Source organism: Barbus barbus (assembly GCF_936440315.1).
Source record: "Barbus barbus genome assembly, chromosome: 34".
Taxonomy (NCBI): Eukaryota; Metazoa; Chordata; class Actinopteri; order Cypriniformes; family Cyprinidae; genus Barbus; species Barbus barbus.
The window spans coordinates 24,217,359-24,233,846 of NC_136762.1; the positions used below are offsets into that span (position 1 = coordinate 24,217,359).

The following is a 16,488-nucleotide window of genomic DNA, read 5'->3' on the forward strand; positions in this document are numbered from 1 at the left end:
TGGGAGAAATATGACATGGAAATGTTCTTGATATGTTTAGAGAGATTCTATTTTGCCTCTCATTAAAGGATTTCTATTTTGTTTTTCTAGGTTACATTGACGGGCCATTCTCGTAAAGTGACAGCAGCCAGATTTAAATACAGTCAGAGGCAGGTGGTCACGGGCAGTGCGGACAGGACCGTGAAGATATGGGACCTCCAGCGAGCAGCATGTATGTGTCACAAAAATCTGCAACTAATCACTCATGCATTAACTAACAATGAGCACATCCTGCATCTGTCTGCAATAATTTGTTCAACATATTAGCACAGATCAGTAGTTTCCATATTTCTCTCTCGTTTCTTCTCACAGGCATACAAACCATCGAGGTTTTATCTTTCTGTAGTGATGTTGTGTGCTCCGAGTACCTCATCATCAGCAGCCATTATGACAGAAAAATACGGTTTTGGGACAGCAGGTAAGAACAGGGCAATTACAACAACACCCACTGCGTAAACAACATAAAAAAATCTCTGACAACATAAAAACTCATCTTAATGAATGTTTATGAAATGTTAACATCTATTTAGTCTGACATGATCAGACTTTGACTATGTGGATAAAAGGTGGCTCACGTTGAGGCTTTGTTCACACTGCTGGGGAAAACTCAAATCCTTTAATCCAGTTTTTAAACAGACTGTTCAAACAACGTGTGTAAATGGTCAGATCTGATTCTGTTTAGAGTGCAGTCAGTTTTGTCTACAAAAGTAGGATCACCATACATAAGACTTAAGCATAGGATGCTTCACTGTTTATGATGTTTTCCACAAGGTCAGTATTCAAATCTGAACACGTTCATCACAGACAACAGTGAAAATGTACATTTTACTGTTCAGAGAATAAACAAATTTAAGGAATTTTGCAGAATGAGGCCTAAGAACTGCCCTCTTGGGGCCTGTTTACACCTGGTCACTTCATGCGTTTTCTCTAATCGGATAGTAATCCGATTGTGAAAAGACCAGGTGTAAATGCCACTTTCGAGATGCCACACCTCTTCAGGAGATGGTCTAGGAAGCATTTAAGATGAAACTGGACAAGTGTGAATGCATCTGGTTGTTGAAATCACATATGTAAATTTGACTCTTCCCAAAATGTTAAAATACTAAATGTGTAAGGGTGTGTTATAGGCTATATGACATGTTACAGTCAGATATGACAGCGCTAATGCAACACGTATCGCCGCGGATGAGTAGTTAAGTATCTCTTCAGCAAACTGACACAAATTAAAGTAAGTTGCAGATGTTCAACACACAATCATCTTCATTAAAAGTGGTAAGACTAACTTATCTTTCCAGTGCTGATGCCGCTCTCTCTCCTGTTGCAGTCTTTGATTTTGAAATAAGCTGCTGATGAATTAAATGCAGTACATATCTGTTGCTTTGTTGACGTTAAATTAGGCATTATTCTGTTATAAACACTCACCTGAGACATCGGATATTGATACTATGTGGAAACAGGGCCTAAGTCTGCTTGTGTACACAGACCAGTTAAAAACAATTTTCTGGTTCGAAAGTAATTGCCTTAAAATTTACAGTTGAAGGTGGATTTGTTAAACCAGCTGTGGTTTTATGGCTTTGTAGCAGTGTAAAACCTTGAAAACTTCACATCATTAATGTGTTGATCACTGTAGTGCTTTTCACAGCAACCGTCCAGGACTGACAATTAAATGTGAATAATGACCCCAGCTGGCAGTGCTGGAACTGGCACTGCTCACTGTCTGTCACCACATCTGGCTCGTGTGGTGACCTAAAACAGTGCAGCCTCAGGTGTGTGTGGTGTCATCGCTGGCGAGAGACGGCTTGTCAACGCTTTTGTGGTAATGCGTGAGATTGGCTTCTCCACAGGCCCAGTCGTACAGACAGAAACTCTTCCACACGTGTTGACAGTTGACGCTTAAAGGTGTTTGTGCTGCTCTGCATGGAATTCATTTTCCAGATGTGATTTTTTTTCTTTAGGCTAAATGTTTTGATGGACATGACTGTTCTTTAAAGGGATATATGGCAAAAAATAAAATGTTTAACTAGTCAACTTAAAAAAAACATAACTACAACTATTTTCTTTTTTTTTCTTTTTTTACTAAAAAATCATTACTTTAGGCCAGTTGTCACACATTTATGAGAAGGTCAAGTTTACGCTTGATGTAAATGTAAGTTCATTGTGAAGCTAATATGAGAAGTGCATGCACTTCTTGCACAAACCTCACAATGTACTTACATTTACATCAAGCATGAACTTTACTTGACCTTCTCATAAACGTGTGACAACTGGCCTAAAGTAATGATTTTTAGTAAAAAAGCAAAAAAAGCAAATAGTTTATTTTCTATGCACACAAGTTATTTGGCTTCAGAATACATTAGATGCATCTGAAATTGCATACTGTGTGGTAGGTAATACATTTGGTTTACAACCATTAAATTTACACTGCAAGCGCATGTTACCTGAACCATGTTGTAGTTATGTTTTTAAGTTGACTAGTTAAAGTTATTCAAGTGAATAAACCCTCTTGTAAATGTGTGTATGAAAATTCTCTAATCTATTCTTTTTTGGGTGGACTAAAAAAAAGTCGAGGAAGAATTGACAACAGTTAAGAGTGAAAACTGCTTTAAATGTCTCCTTTTTTGAAAAATAAATAAATAAATAATGATTTGAAAAATACATTAGAATGCAAGGTCAATATTGTAAAATCTTCAAAGAATTCAGTACATTTTATAAATGAGCCAAAACAATTGTCATGATATTTGGTGCTTTAGACAGCTTTTTAAAAACATCAATTCACTGGAAACACATCACTGTTGCTTCATTTTTCAGGGAAGTGACAGCATATTCATGCAGGGCATTCAAGGACTTTCAGTTGTGTATGAGGTTTTCCTGTCTTCATTTTAAAGTGATAGTTCACCAAAAAATTCAAATCATGTCATCCTTTACTCACCCTCCTGTAGTTCAAACCCATCAGACTTTAAAACACAAATTCAGATATTTTTAATCAAACCTGAGAGCTTTCTGTTCTTCCACTGACAGTCCATGTAAAAAGAACTTAGAAGATCCAAAAAAGTCATAAAAGCGCCATAAAACAAATGCATATGAAATGTATGTGTGTGTACATGTGAATAAAAGCCTAAATTAAACATATAAAGTGATTATATCTCTTTACAAGACTTAAATAAAGCAACTCAAATCATATGCAATACTTTTAAAACACCTTCACGATCTAGTTTTGGTTAGCTGAACTTTCAGTGGATTGACAGAAATCTGTCAGGTTTCATTAAAAATATCTTAATTTGTGTTTCAAAAATTAAACAAAGTCTTATGGGTTAGGTTTGGAACGACATGAGGGTGAGTAAATTATATAATTTACTAACTCTTTCCATTTATGTCTCTTTGTTCATCTGTAGAAACAAATAAAAAAGATAATTTTTCTGCCAAGCAGGGCTGCTTTTCCTTGTACTTGCAGAGTACAAGATTATCGCCTTCTCCAAAGTGTCTGTTTTTCCTTTCCTGAGAGATTTTGAGAAAAAAACTTGGGATTATTTGTAGAATAATAATAACAGTAGTATAATTTTCACTAAATCATCTCATATGCACTTCGTAATATATGGAATTGGCCTAATTTCAAAGCTGCTTTAAATTTAAAACTGAATGCATGGATCCAGTAAATTGATTCGTCTAATTTTCTCCAAAATGTTTCATTCGCTTAAGACATAACTGACTGTGTTTGTTAATACTCATAAAGACCAACGTTTTTGTATGATTCACCTTTAAAGATAACCAAAATGTTTTGCAGAGTGCAAAGTTTTATGAAATTCCTTTTTAAAACGATTTTTCCTTTTTAAAACGAACTTGTTTGCTGACAAATACAGTTGAAAACTCTCCCTTTCTCTTAACAGCATAATAGTGTGTAACACCACAAACACATCAAGTCTGCAATCGAGCGGCGCTATGTGACGCCACATGACAAAACTACATTGCTCATTATAATTAATGGTTTACTCTTAAAGTGACGTGACGTCTAGTCATTACATAGACATTACATGTAAACCATGACAAGCTTGACATCAACAACAAATATTACTTTGAATGACAAAAAGCACATGCAAGCCCAGAATAGACCTACCATTCTTGAGGAGCAATTGACATGTAGCTGTAACATAATTACTAATATGTGTAGTATATTTAAAAGTATCATTCCACAAGAATTGCAGCCCTGTTTATCATGTTAAATGGACAGAATGACACAAATATGGTTAATGTTGTAATAGCTAAAATCCATTGAATAAGAAAGCAACAACAACATCTTATGTAGAACACTACAGGCAAAATGTCTTAGGTTACGTATGTAACCCCAGTTCCTCGAAGGAACGAGACGCTGCGTCAGGAGACGCTTTGGGGAATGCCTACAGCGTAACCGGCTCTGAATACCAATTAAATCTGTCCAATGGATGGGAGGGACGTCACGGGCGAGGTGACGTAATGACCAGCTGGTATAAAAGCACGTGCAGTGATTCTAGAATGAAGCAAGCGCTGACAGGGATGCCGGAAGTGTGGCCTCGCGACGCAGCGTCTCGTTCCTTCGAGGAACTGGGGTTACATATGTAACCTAAGACGCTCCTCTTCAGCGTCCTGTGTGTATCCATACGGAGCACAGCTAGGGCGAGAGAACGGAAAAACCTGGAGTGGCTCGCATGTCTAGGCCATAAAACCTGACAAAGGTCAGGGGCGTAGACCATCCCGCAGCGTTGCAGATGTCCTGGATAGGGACACCTGCGAGAAAGGCCTGGAGGCCGCCACACTCCTCGTGGAATGAGCTCTGACTCCCATTGGCGAGTGGAAGTCAGAAGACTCATAGGCCATCTGAATGGCATCCACAATCCACCGACTGAGGGTCTGCTTGGAAGCAGGAAGACCTTTCTTAGGGGGACCGTAGCAGACAAGCAACTGGTCCGCCCTTCTCCACATGGCAGCTCTGTGGACGTATGCATCCAGTGCTCACACTGGACACATACGATTTAGCTTTTGCTGGTCAGGCTCCCGAAAGGGAGGAGGACTAAAGGCCTGCAGTACGACAGGCTGTGGCGTGACCGAAGGAACTTCGCAAAGTCCAAGTGAGAAGGGGCCACTGACAGGGCTGCAAATCCCCAACTCTCTTCAGAGATGAAATCGCCAGAAGAAACACGGTCTTCAGGGCGATCTGAGATCTCCTCAATAGGCTCGAATGGAGGCCTACAGAGAGCATCAATACCTCAGCCAAGTCCCAAGGGGGGGGGCCGGGATCGTACTGGAGGCCTTAGCCTCAGTGCACCACGGAGGAAACGTGTAACTAGCGGGTGTCTGGCCACTGACTGTCCACCAAGAAGGGTGTGGTAGGCCGAAATTGCTGCCACAAAAACCTTCAAGGTGGAGTGGGCTAACCCTGCGGAGAGTCGAGCCTGCAGGAACTCCAGCACTGTACCAACCGGGCAGTTAACTGGGTCGAGCTGGCAATCTCCGCACCATGAAGTGAAGGGTCTCCACTTCAGGGTGTACAGTCTCCTCGTAGAGGGTGCTCTGGATTGGAGAATGGTCTCAACAACCTCGGTTGAGGGACCGGAAGCTTTGAGCCCTCAGGGGCCACACCCACAGCTTCCACAACTCCGGGCGGGGATGCACAAGGTGCCTCCTGCCTGTGAGAGGAGATCCCTCCTGACTGGAATCTCCCATGGAGAGCTGTCGAAGAGGGAAATCAGGTCCGAGAACCATACTCGGCCCGGCCAGAACGGGGCTACTAATAGCAGCCGGAGTCCGTCCCGGCGCACTCTCTCCAGAACTCCGGGGAGCAGAGCAATCGGGGGAAAGGCATACAGACGAAGCCTCGGCCACGTCTGTACCATGGCATCCAGCCCCTCGGAGCTGGATGACGTAGAGAGTACCAGAGGGGACATTGCGCTGTCTGAGTAGCGAGGAGGTCCACCTGAGCCTGGCCAAACACTCTCCAGATCTGCTTCACCACCTCGGTGTGAAGCATCCATTCCCTGGATATCTGATGTTGGTACAGCGCTCTCAGAGGAAAACATCTTGAAGAAAGTCATCAGGATTCATCTGTGGTTCAGGCACCTGATTCAAAAAAATACAAACAACCAAAAACATTTTTGAGCATAGACTCGTGCATGCTTTGTACTATCGTACACAAAAAAATACATTTTATATCGGAGAAACTAATTATTATTGTTTAGTACGTTATTAAAAACTATTTTTGAACAGAGTAGGCTATTAATAATAAACATGTTGTAAACATACTTAGACTCGTAGCATTCATCATGTTACAATGCACTCTCATATTACTTTTATTGTTTTATATAGAGAATGAAAACAACAGTTTGGGGGAAAAAAAAAAACAAAAAAAAACAACTATGATTTTTGTAGTCATATAGCCTAGTATGCATGATTTTATAGAAGCTGTTATGATTCTGCAGCCATAGACTCATGTATGTTGTGAACCACAAAAGGATGTAATTTGTACTATAAAAAATATTTTATATCTGAGAAACTATTTATTATTGTTTAGCACGTTATTTAAATCTATTTTTGAACAGAGAAGACTATTAATAATAAACATGTTCTAAACATACTTAGACTCGTAGCATTCATCATGTTAGAATATACTCTCATATTACTTTTATTGTTTTATATAGAGCATGAAAACATCATCGTGCCGTAAGAAATTTAAATACAATGAATTGTCCATCATATTCAAACACTGTAGTCTGGAATTACAGTTTGGGAGAAAAACAACTATGATTTTGCAGTCATATAGTCTAGTATGTATGATTTTATAGAAGCTGTTATGATTCTGCAGCCATAGACTCACGTATGCTGTGAACTACAAAAGGATGTACTTTGTACCATTAAAAAAAATGATATTTTATATCTGAGAAACTAATTGTTATTGTTTAACACGATATTAAATCTATTTGTGAACATTAAACATTCTTAGATGCGTAGCATTCATCATGTTGTTGTTTGGGAAAAACCCAACTAAACGCGTTCAGGTTTGTCACAATAACACGCTAACTAATGCAAAAAACAAGCATTACTTACTTCATCAGATCGATCGATAAATCCAGCCTTTACTCAGTGCGTCTTCTTCCAGAAACGAACAGTAGCAGAGATGAACAGAGTCTCGTGACTGTTTGTTTATGTTGTTGGGCATCTCCAAGCGCGCACGGGTCACGTGGTTATTTACATGTGAACACGAGGGGGCGGGATCACATTAGAAATAATGAGTTAGACTGGACAGACTGAACATCGTGTCGGTTTCATACGGATTACTTTATCACAGAACATTTGTTTTCGACAACACTTACTTCAGTTGAAAGCAGATACTTCAGGCTTTCTATAGAGATAACTCTCATGTTTCTGTGTTGAGTATTTGCTGAGTTACACTTAATTTTAGTGACGCGTTACTATAAACAGATCGCGGAGACGGAGAAGACAGAGAGCGCACCCTGTTTGTTTTCTTTTTTCCCCAAAACCACAAAGTTTTGTTGTAATCATGAGTGTACTCAAAAAAAAGTAGACACTTAACAGTTTCGATTGATGTACAACACTTATTTGTGTGACCAAAATCAACAGAGTATTTTTAGTGTCTTTTGCACTTATCTTAAAAAAACGAGTTCGTGTCGCCGGCGATACAGCCGACCCCAAAGGGTTAAGAGAGTATCTACCTCTTGTTTCATTACCAGAGCCTGCTCGGGGCCCACAAACGTGGAATTCACCCTGTTGAATTGAGGCGGAAGAGAATCGAACTGGATTCTGTTGCCTCTCTCTACAGTGCGCAGGACCCATCGAGACACATTTGGCAGTAGTTTCCATGCTGCGAAATAGTCTACTAAGGGAACTAGTCTCTCGAGACTGGCCTCTGGTGTAACCGGAGCGGCACACCGGCAGGGAACGGCCGAACTAAGCATCTCAGCTACGCTACGGTTCCGGGCGGAAGAGACTGAGATGTGTGCTCGCTGGAGACCACTGCGCCCTGAAACACCATATGTGGCAGGGTTAGCAGATCGATCTCCTGAGGGCACTGGGGGAAGACGAGCACCGTACGCTGTGGTGAATCGTGCTATACCCCAGCGGGGTTACCCTCATAAGCCCTGATCCCACTCACATCAGGGCTTCTTGGTCGAAGACCTCTTCGCCTGCTTGGCTGGGAGGTCCTTGACCGCGCACCCTTCTAACCGCCCCAACCCGCTCCCGCGGGGGCGAGGTTGCCTATACGAGGAGCCAGCATGCGGCAGGGGCTGCTCTTGCCCAGCAGCGCCGTGAGCTAGAGAGCGGTGAGGGAGAAGCCGCTGGAACGCTGCCACCTGCCTCCCGAACCATAAAAGGCCAGAAGGCAAAGTGGGGCATCTAGAAGGAAAACCCTGTCGCGGTTATTCTTTAAATCCGACAGGGTCAACCAAAGATGCCTCTCCGCCGCTGCCACAGGTCGCCTTGACAGTCTCCCTGGCGGTGCGGAGAGACAAATCAGCGGTTTTGCGGAGTTCACGAATGTCCTCCGCACTAAATCCCTCGCCCTCATCCAACTCCTTGAGCAGGTCAGCCTGGCATGCCCGCAACACCACCATGGTGTGCAGACATAAGCCAACTCGACCTGCTGCCGCGTACCCCTTGCCTTCAGAGACGATGCAGCGTCAGGGGACAGATAGCTCGCAAGCGTCTGTTCCACACGCGGCATCGCTCTGTAACCGCGCTCACTCATCCCCATCACATTACCGTAGTAATTTCGAATGAGGGGACGAAGAGGCGGGCCGAAATCTTTTCCCTATGACCTCGACACCTCAGTGTGGAGGTCGGGGAAAAAAAAGGCAGGCTCCGATGTGGAGGTGAGTCTGAAACCGCAGAAAACGCTCGTATAACCCTCTCTGCGGTTCAACAAGACACTCCACAAGCTCCTCATATTGGGGTGACAGAGTGAGTGCAATATGCTCGATGCTTCCCATGTCAACCTCCTTGGAGGAAGACATGAGAAACGCCGATGCTGCTGCCCGAGGGGAAGTAACCGCAAGGCGGGCTTATGAACTCGAGGAGCGGTCATGGGATCTGACAGGTGAGGATGGAGATAGAGACTCACTCGTCTCCGATCCCTCCATCAGATCCCGATGCGAACCCCATGAGTGCCGTCCTCGCTCCGCCTCAGCGGAAGCGGGGCAGCGCCGGGGGAACGCCAAACACACACAACCTGTGTGTATCCCCCGCACACAAAAAACGTTTGCAGGGAGGAACACACAGCTCGTATTGCGCTTCTCCCATATTCCAAGCCCATCCATTGGACAGATTTCATTGGTATTCAGAGCCGGTTACGCTGTAGGCGTTCCCCAAAGCGTCTCCTGACGCAGCTCGAGTTCCTGAAGAGGAACTATTGGGTTTACATGCACCGCAGAATTTTGAGCTGATTTTGAACAATTTTATATAGAGTGATTAAAAAAAATCCAAAATCCCCTGTGTAAAAATAAATAAATAATTTAATTAAATAATGCCTTCGCTTTTTAAAACATAACATTTCAGAAAACTTGTAATACAAAACAGTAGTCTAAGGGCCAGTTTTACTAACAGCTTGCGCCAGCGCAAACCGTCTTTTGGCGTTAAAATATTACTGTCAGGTTTTACACAGTTATTTTTGCTCCTGACCTTATTGAATATGCATTTGTTGGAGTTTCCCTTTCAGATGCTAAATTTATGGGAGGAGAGTATTCAAATGAATCACGCAACGTGCTTTACTAACGTTTGCGCTCGTCAAATTGCTGGTATTTGTGCCATTATTTAACGCCGCAAAAAAGCATGTCTAAAACTATTTTGCGCTTGAAATGGCTGCAATTATTGTTGCTAGGAGGAGGTGCAGCAGAGAACAGAGAGTGCCTGGTAGAAGGGTGAGGATTTTTATCACGCATAATTTATTTTGAATGCAAGAAGTACATGAAAAAATCGTTTGCTAAGCCATGTTATTTTTGATTTGCTTCAGGAAATAAAAGACGTCTTGAACCTTCAGCTAGGAGTCTAAACTTCTTGAAACTTCTAGCATTTTTTGGCCTCCGGTTCTTTTCAACATGCTGTGGCTTCTTTATTACTTTGTTCTTTATTTACGACTGCTCTAATATTGCGTTGGTCTATATGTAAATGAGATGTTGCATCTGTGTTCTTTAATTTGCGCATTGTTAGTAAATCACCCGCAGAAACTTCCATGCCCATCGGCGCTCTTTTAGAATTGCCCTTTAATGTACTGTGATCAGTCAGTTAAAAATCAGTTAAAGATGTTACCCTATTTGCCTGTGGTGTCTTCCCTTAAACAACAACAGCAAACATGTGTCTTTGATTGATATTAATGGTGTTGCATAAATCTTATGTCACACTGGAGCTGGTCAAGTTTTCTTGAATAAGGCTGCTTCGGAAATCACTTGGTAACAGTCGAAGCGACCCTGCAATAATACGCCTCAATTGTTGTGTAACCCTCCTTGTTCAGAATCTCAGTGGGTTTCGATTGCTCTGATTGAATAAGAGATGTAAAATAATAGCACCAAGGATGTTTCTCCAGCAAAGCTGTGTTCTCCGTAGGCCACAAAGCCTCACGGCGAGCATAATTCACCTTTCAGCACGAAGCTGACAATATAGATGACGCCACAGAGGTAGAAAGAAAGCCATTATTTACACCACGTCTCAGTCCTTGACATCTCTCATTCACTCCCAGCAACCACAGCTTTCAGCTGCCAAGGAGCCGACGGCTCGCTTGTCTCCTAGCAACCGTCAGCCCACATAATTGTCTCTCCTCTCATCTCGTCGTAATGGGATTTGTGCTATATTATGACATTTGCGTTTTTCTCCATGCAACACTTTGACAATTTTTGATTCTTTCGGGAAAGAAGAGTTACTTTCAAGTGGCAGTCTAATGACAGACGTGTTCACTGTATGATAAGCATGTACAATATGTGTGTCGCTTTAAGAGGCAATAAACACTCGAGCCTGTCTCTGTGATTGAAATTCAAATCATTGTCTTGCGCAACGTTCAGAAAAACGAGGCTCCTCTGGTTTACCGAGTGACACCCTGGACATCATAAATGTTAAATGTCTTGAGATTCACAATCTTTCCCCTTGTCCTTGTCCAGATGATAACTTGTTGGAATATAAAAGGAAACAGCAGACTGTGTCCTCAGGCTGCACATCTGCAGTCGCCTCCCTTGTCTTATTAAGTGCATCACTCATAGTGTAATGAGACAAACTATCATGACATCAGTCTCCTTATGCTTGATGGAGAGCTGCACTTGTCAGATTTCAGACTTTCAGTTGGGCCTTAAGCATCATGGTGCTTGATCTGTCCTAATGTACAACATGCAGATAATATGAGGCCAGATGGCAATAATGACAACTAGGGCACTTTTCCCAAACAGGGTTCACTTTTAAAAAGCATTTAAAAGGCACAAATTTCATTTAATTTCATTTCATTTAAAATGAAATATAATTTAATTCAAAATTGAATTGAATTGAATTTATTTGTGTCAGTAGTTATGAGATATCTTAAGATATTAGCTATTATTTAACAAACTTTACATGAAATTATTGAAATAATGAGAAAATTATGAAAGTCAAAATCCATAATGTTCTCACATTAGCATGAAAATAGTTGAACACATCAAATGTCTTAAGTTTTTTTTTAATGAGTTTCTTTAAATACATCACATTTAAAATGCATTCTGTACTTAACATTTACATTTGTAATCATTCATATATTTTCACATTGAATCTCTAAATTCTTGTAGAAAGAACATACAAACAGTGTTTTAAATATTTATTTAATGATTTTTACATTTTTTTTTAGCATTAATAAGGCAAGTATTACCTTTACCAATACTAAAACTGATGCTTCGTTTAAATGGATTATTTTGTTTTTAATTTTTGGAGATAAAATTTGTAATTATAGCCATTCAGCATTACAGTATAATCGAAGGCCAGGACTAAACAACAAATTATTATTATTATTATTATTATTATTTAATTTTCCATTTGTTGACAATTACAGAACATTAAATATATTATTACAACTTGTAACTTAAGTTAAATGACAAGCTACTTGAGGAATTGAAAATTGGATGCTGTGTTAATTGCAAGGCATTTTTAATGCATTAAACAGCAGGTATTAATTGCAGAATTGTAGAATTGTATTATTCCCATCCCTAAAAATAAATAAAAGTAATAAAATAAGCAGTTATAAAACAAGATATGATATGCACTAAGATATGATGGTAAAGTGAAATGTGGTTGTCTGTATTCTGTAGGGCAGGGACCTGCACACAGGAAGTGCCTCTTCAGGGCAGAGTGACATCACTGGACCTCTGCCCCAACCACAGGCAGCTGCTCAGCTGCTCCAGAGATGACATCCTGCAGCTGGTTGACCTGAGAAAGAGTAACGACAGGGTGGCCTTCAGGTAGAAACACACACACAGAGGAGGTTAGGCACAGGTGGCAGTGTATTTTTAACAGCGTAATACACAGAAATAGATTTTATGCAGGGTTAAAAATTAACTCTTGCTGAGTAACAAAGCCTGCCTTTGGCAAGCGAGAAAAACAAACAAACAAAAAAACCCTGCTAACTGGCCAGTAAGTTAATTAGGAACTGCAACATATTTGAGTAAATTTTTATTTCATGAGTTTTGAGGATTGTTCACTGTCATATTATCATAAACATGTACAGTATCTCACAGAAGTGAGTACACCCCTCACATTTTTGTAAATATTTTATTATATCTTTTCATGTGACAACACTGAAGAAATGACACTTTGCTACAATGTAAAGTAGTGAGTGTACAGCTTGTATAACAGTGTAAATTTGCTGTCCCCTCAAAATAACTCAACACACAGCCATTAATAAACCACTGGCCACAAAAGTGAGTACACCCCTAAGTGAAAATGTCCAAATTGGGCCCAAAATGTGAATATTTTGTGTAGCCACCATTAATTTCCAGCACTGCCTTAACCCTCTTGGGCATGGAGTTCACCAGAGCTTCACAGGTTGCCACTGGAGTCCTCTTCCACTCCTCCATGACGACATCACAGAGCTGGTGGATGTTAGAGACCTTGCGCTCCTCCACCTTCCGTTTGAGGATGCCCCACAGATGCTCAATAGGGTTTAGGTCTGGAGACATGCTTGGCCAGTCCATCACCTTTAGCAAGGCAGTGGTCGTCTTGGAGGTGTGTTTGGGGTCGTTATCATGTTGGAATACTGCCCTGCAGCCCAGTCTCTCTCTGCTTCAGTATGTCACAGTACATGTTGGCATTCATGGTTCCCTCAATGAACTGTAGCTCCCCAATGCCGGTAGCACTCATGCAGCCCCAGACCATGACACTCCCACCACCATGCTTGACTGTAGGCAAGACACACTTGTCTTTGTACTCCTCACCTGGTTGCCGCCGCACACACTTGACACCATCTGAACCAAATAAGTTTATCTTGGTCTCATCAGACCACAGGACATGGTTCCAGTAATCCATGTCCTTAAGCCCAGCTCACACTGTGCGATTTTGGCCACGATTTGGTCGTCTGAGACAAATTTTTAAAATCCTAAAAGATTCCTATAATCCTAGGCTAAAATCTATAGTCTTTGATCGCTGGTTTGACATGTTCACCGACAGCCGATTAATGGCTGTTGCGATCAAATTTCACCTCCGACGAAATTCTGGCAGTGTCAGAAGATTTGGCACACAGTCCTGCAGTGTGACTTCTCCTACGATGAATGTCAAAGTGTCTCCGTTTTTCAAGATAAGCTATGATCAGAATTAATGCTAGAGAATTATTCTATTAGCCATAAACTCCAGCGCTCCTGTCCTCCGCGCACGGAATTCATCTGATATGTTGCCTTTTCTATATAAACACTGGTTGTGCCACTGTTTTCATGTGGGTGTGTAGAGCTGCATACACTATTCTTCTTAAATATGCCGGTATTGCCGCCGTTCATATACGTTTCATGATAGACAACATTTCGGTCCCGCGTGCAATGCAGTTCGTAGTCGCTGGAAGTGTATGGGTTTATAATGTTTTCTTGCGCGCACCCATTTTTAACTCGTCTTGACTGTCATACAGTCTGACATTAATGACAACTGAGATCCCACAGTGTGACATGATCATCATGTTCGTACAGTCTGAAAAGTACAATCCTAAAGGACTTTTTAAAGGATAAAAAAAAAAAAAAAAAAAAAAAAAAAAATCGCACAGCGTGAGCCCGGCTTACGTCTGCTTGTCTTCAGTAAACTGTTTGCGGGCTTTCTTGTGCATCATCTTCCTTATAGGACGACAGCTATGCAGACCAATTTGATGCAGTGCATGCAGTGCGGCGTATAGTCTGAGCACTGACATGCTGACCCCCCACCCCTTCAACCTCTGCAGCAATGCTGGCAGCACTCATGCATCAATTTCCCAAACACAACCTCCAGATATGACGCTGAGATCGTGCACTCAACTTCTTTGGTTGACCATGGCGAGGCCTGTTCTGAGTGGAACCTGTCCTGTTAAACCGCTGTATGGTCTTGGTCACCGTGCTGAAGCTCAGTTTCAGGGTCTTGGCAATCTTCTTATAGCCTACGCTCGTCTTTATATAGAGCAACAATTCTTTTTTTCAGATCCTCAGAGAGTTCTTTGTCATGAGGTGCCATGTTGAACTTCTAGTGACCGTATGAGAGAGTGAGAGCAATAACACCAAATTTAACACACCTGCTCCCCATTCACACCTGAGACCTTGTAACACTAACGAGTCACATGACATGAGAAAATGGCTAATTGGGCTCAATTTGGACATTTTCACTTAGGGGTGTACTCACTTTTGTGGCCAGCTGTTTAGACATTAATGGCTGTGTGTTGAGTTATTTTGAGGGGACAGCAAATATACACTGTTATACAAGCTGTACACTAACTACTTTACATCAGAATCAGAATCAGAATAAGCTTTATTGTTTACACATACAAGGAATTTGTTGTAGTGACAGAAGCTCCACAGTGCAACAGAAAGACAGCAACAGGACAGGACACAGATAATAAAAGAATAACAACAATTAACCAAAAGGCAATGTACAAAGCAGCAAAAACACAATATATAATATAGACAACTATGTATGTACAGGTCAAGTATGTGCAAATTAGAAATGAGAAAATAAAGATAAAATTAGTGAGTGTGGTGAATGGATAGTGTATTATAGTTGTGTGTTGCACGTTTATTGTTGAGTGTTCATGAGATGGATTGCCTGAGGGAAGAAACTGTTCCTGTGTCTGGTCGTTATGGTGCACTGAGCTCTTTAGCGTCGACCAGACAGTAACAGTTCAAAGAGGGAGTGTGCTGGATGTGAGGGGTCCAGAGTGATTTTACCAGCCCTTTTGCTCACTCTGGATAAGTACAGTTCTTGGAGAGTGGGGAGGGTTGTACCAATGATTCGCTCAGCAGTCCGGACTACTCTCCGTAGTCTTCTGAGGTCAGATTTGGTAGCTGAGCTGAACCAGACAGTTATAGAAGTGCAGAGGATGCATTCAATGATGGTAGAGTAGAACTGTTTCAGCAGCTCCTGTGGCAGGTTGAACTTCCTCAGCTGGCAAAGAAAGTACAACCTCTGCTGGGCCTTCCTGACAATGGAGTCTATGTGAATATCCCACTTCAGGTCCTGAGAGATGGTGATGCCCAGGAATCTGAATGACTCCACTGCAGTCACATGCTGTTCATGATGGTGAGTGGGGGGAAGTCCACTATCATCTCCACAGTTTTGAGCATGTTAAGCTCCAGGTTGTTAAGACTGCACCAGACAGCCAGCTCCTTAACCTCCTGTCTGTAAGCAGACATTGTAGCAAAGTGTAATTTCTCCAGTATTGTCACATGAAAAGATATAATAAAATATTTACAAAAATGTGAGGGGTGTACTCACTTCTGTGAGATACTGTATATCACTAAAAAGTGACTGTAAAATTTTATAAAATCCTTTTTTCTTATTCAGTTTTGCCCTCACACACACACACACACACACATTTTTTGGGACAAATACTTTTATATACACACACATATATAAATTAGGGGAGGGAGAAAAAATTGATTCTCCGATGCATCGTGGTTCTCTCTTCAACAATTCTGAATATTTCAGAATCAATTCTAAGCTTGTTTTTTTCCCCGCATATGGCACATGCGCGTGCTAGAGACGTGGCGGGCTTCATTGCAAAGAATTTGCGCTGTGAGACACTTGCACATTGCTTGACAGTGTGTGCTTCCACCCACCGTGTTTTACTTTAGATATGCTTTCATTTATACAGTTTGGAATGATGTACTATTAGATGCACGAAACTCGCACACTAACAGACTTTCACGTGCGCTTTGTATTTGTTTGTCCTGAAGCTCGATTGCAGCTGCGGTTAAATGCATTTGCATTTTTTTAATACTTTTATACGAAATTAATGTAGGC

General features: G+C 41.5%; 1 protein-coding gene across 1 annotated transcript in view; it reads left to right on the plus strand.

Annotated features, from left to right (window-relative positions):
* The window catches only part of LOC306854228 (protein Atg16l2-like), a 51,733-nt gene that overhangs the window by 14,807 nt on the left and 20,438 nt on the right, over nt 1-16,488 (plus strand). The window contains exons 13-15 of the mRNA XM_079392065.1: nt 91-211; nt 352-457; nt 12,336-12,485. Coding sequence (XP_079248191.1) covers nt 91-211; nt 352-457; nt 12,336-12,485 — 377 coding nt within the window. The remainder of the gene's footprint in view (nt 1-90; nt 212-351; nt 458-12,335; nt 12,486-16,488) is intronic.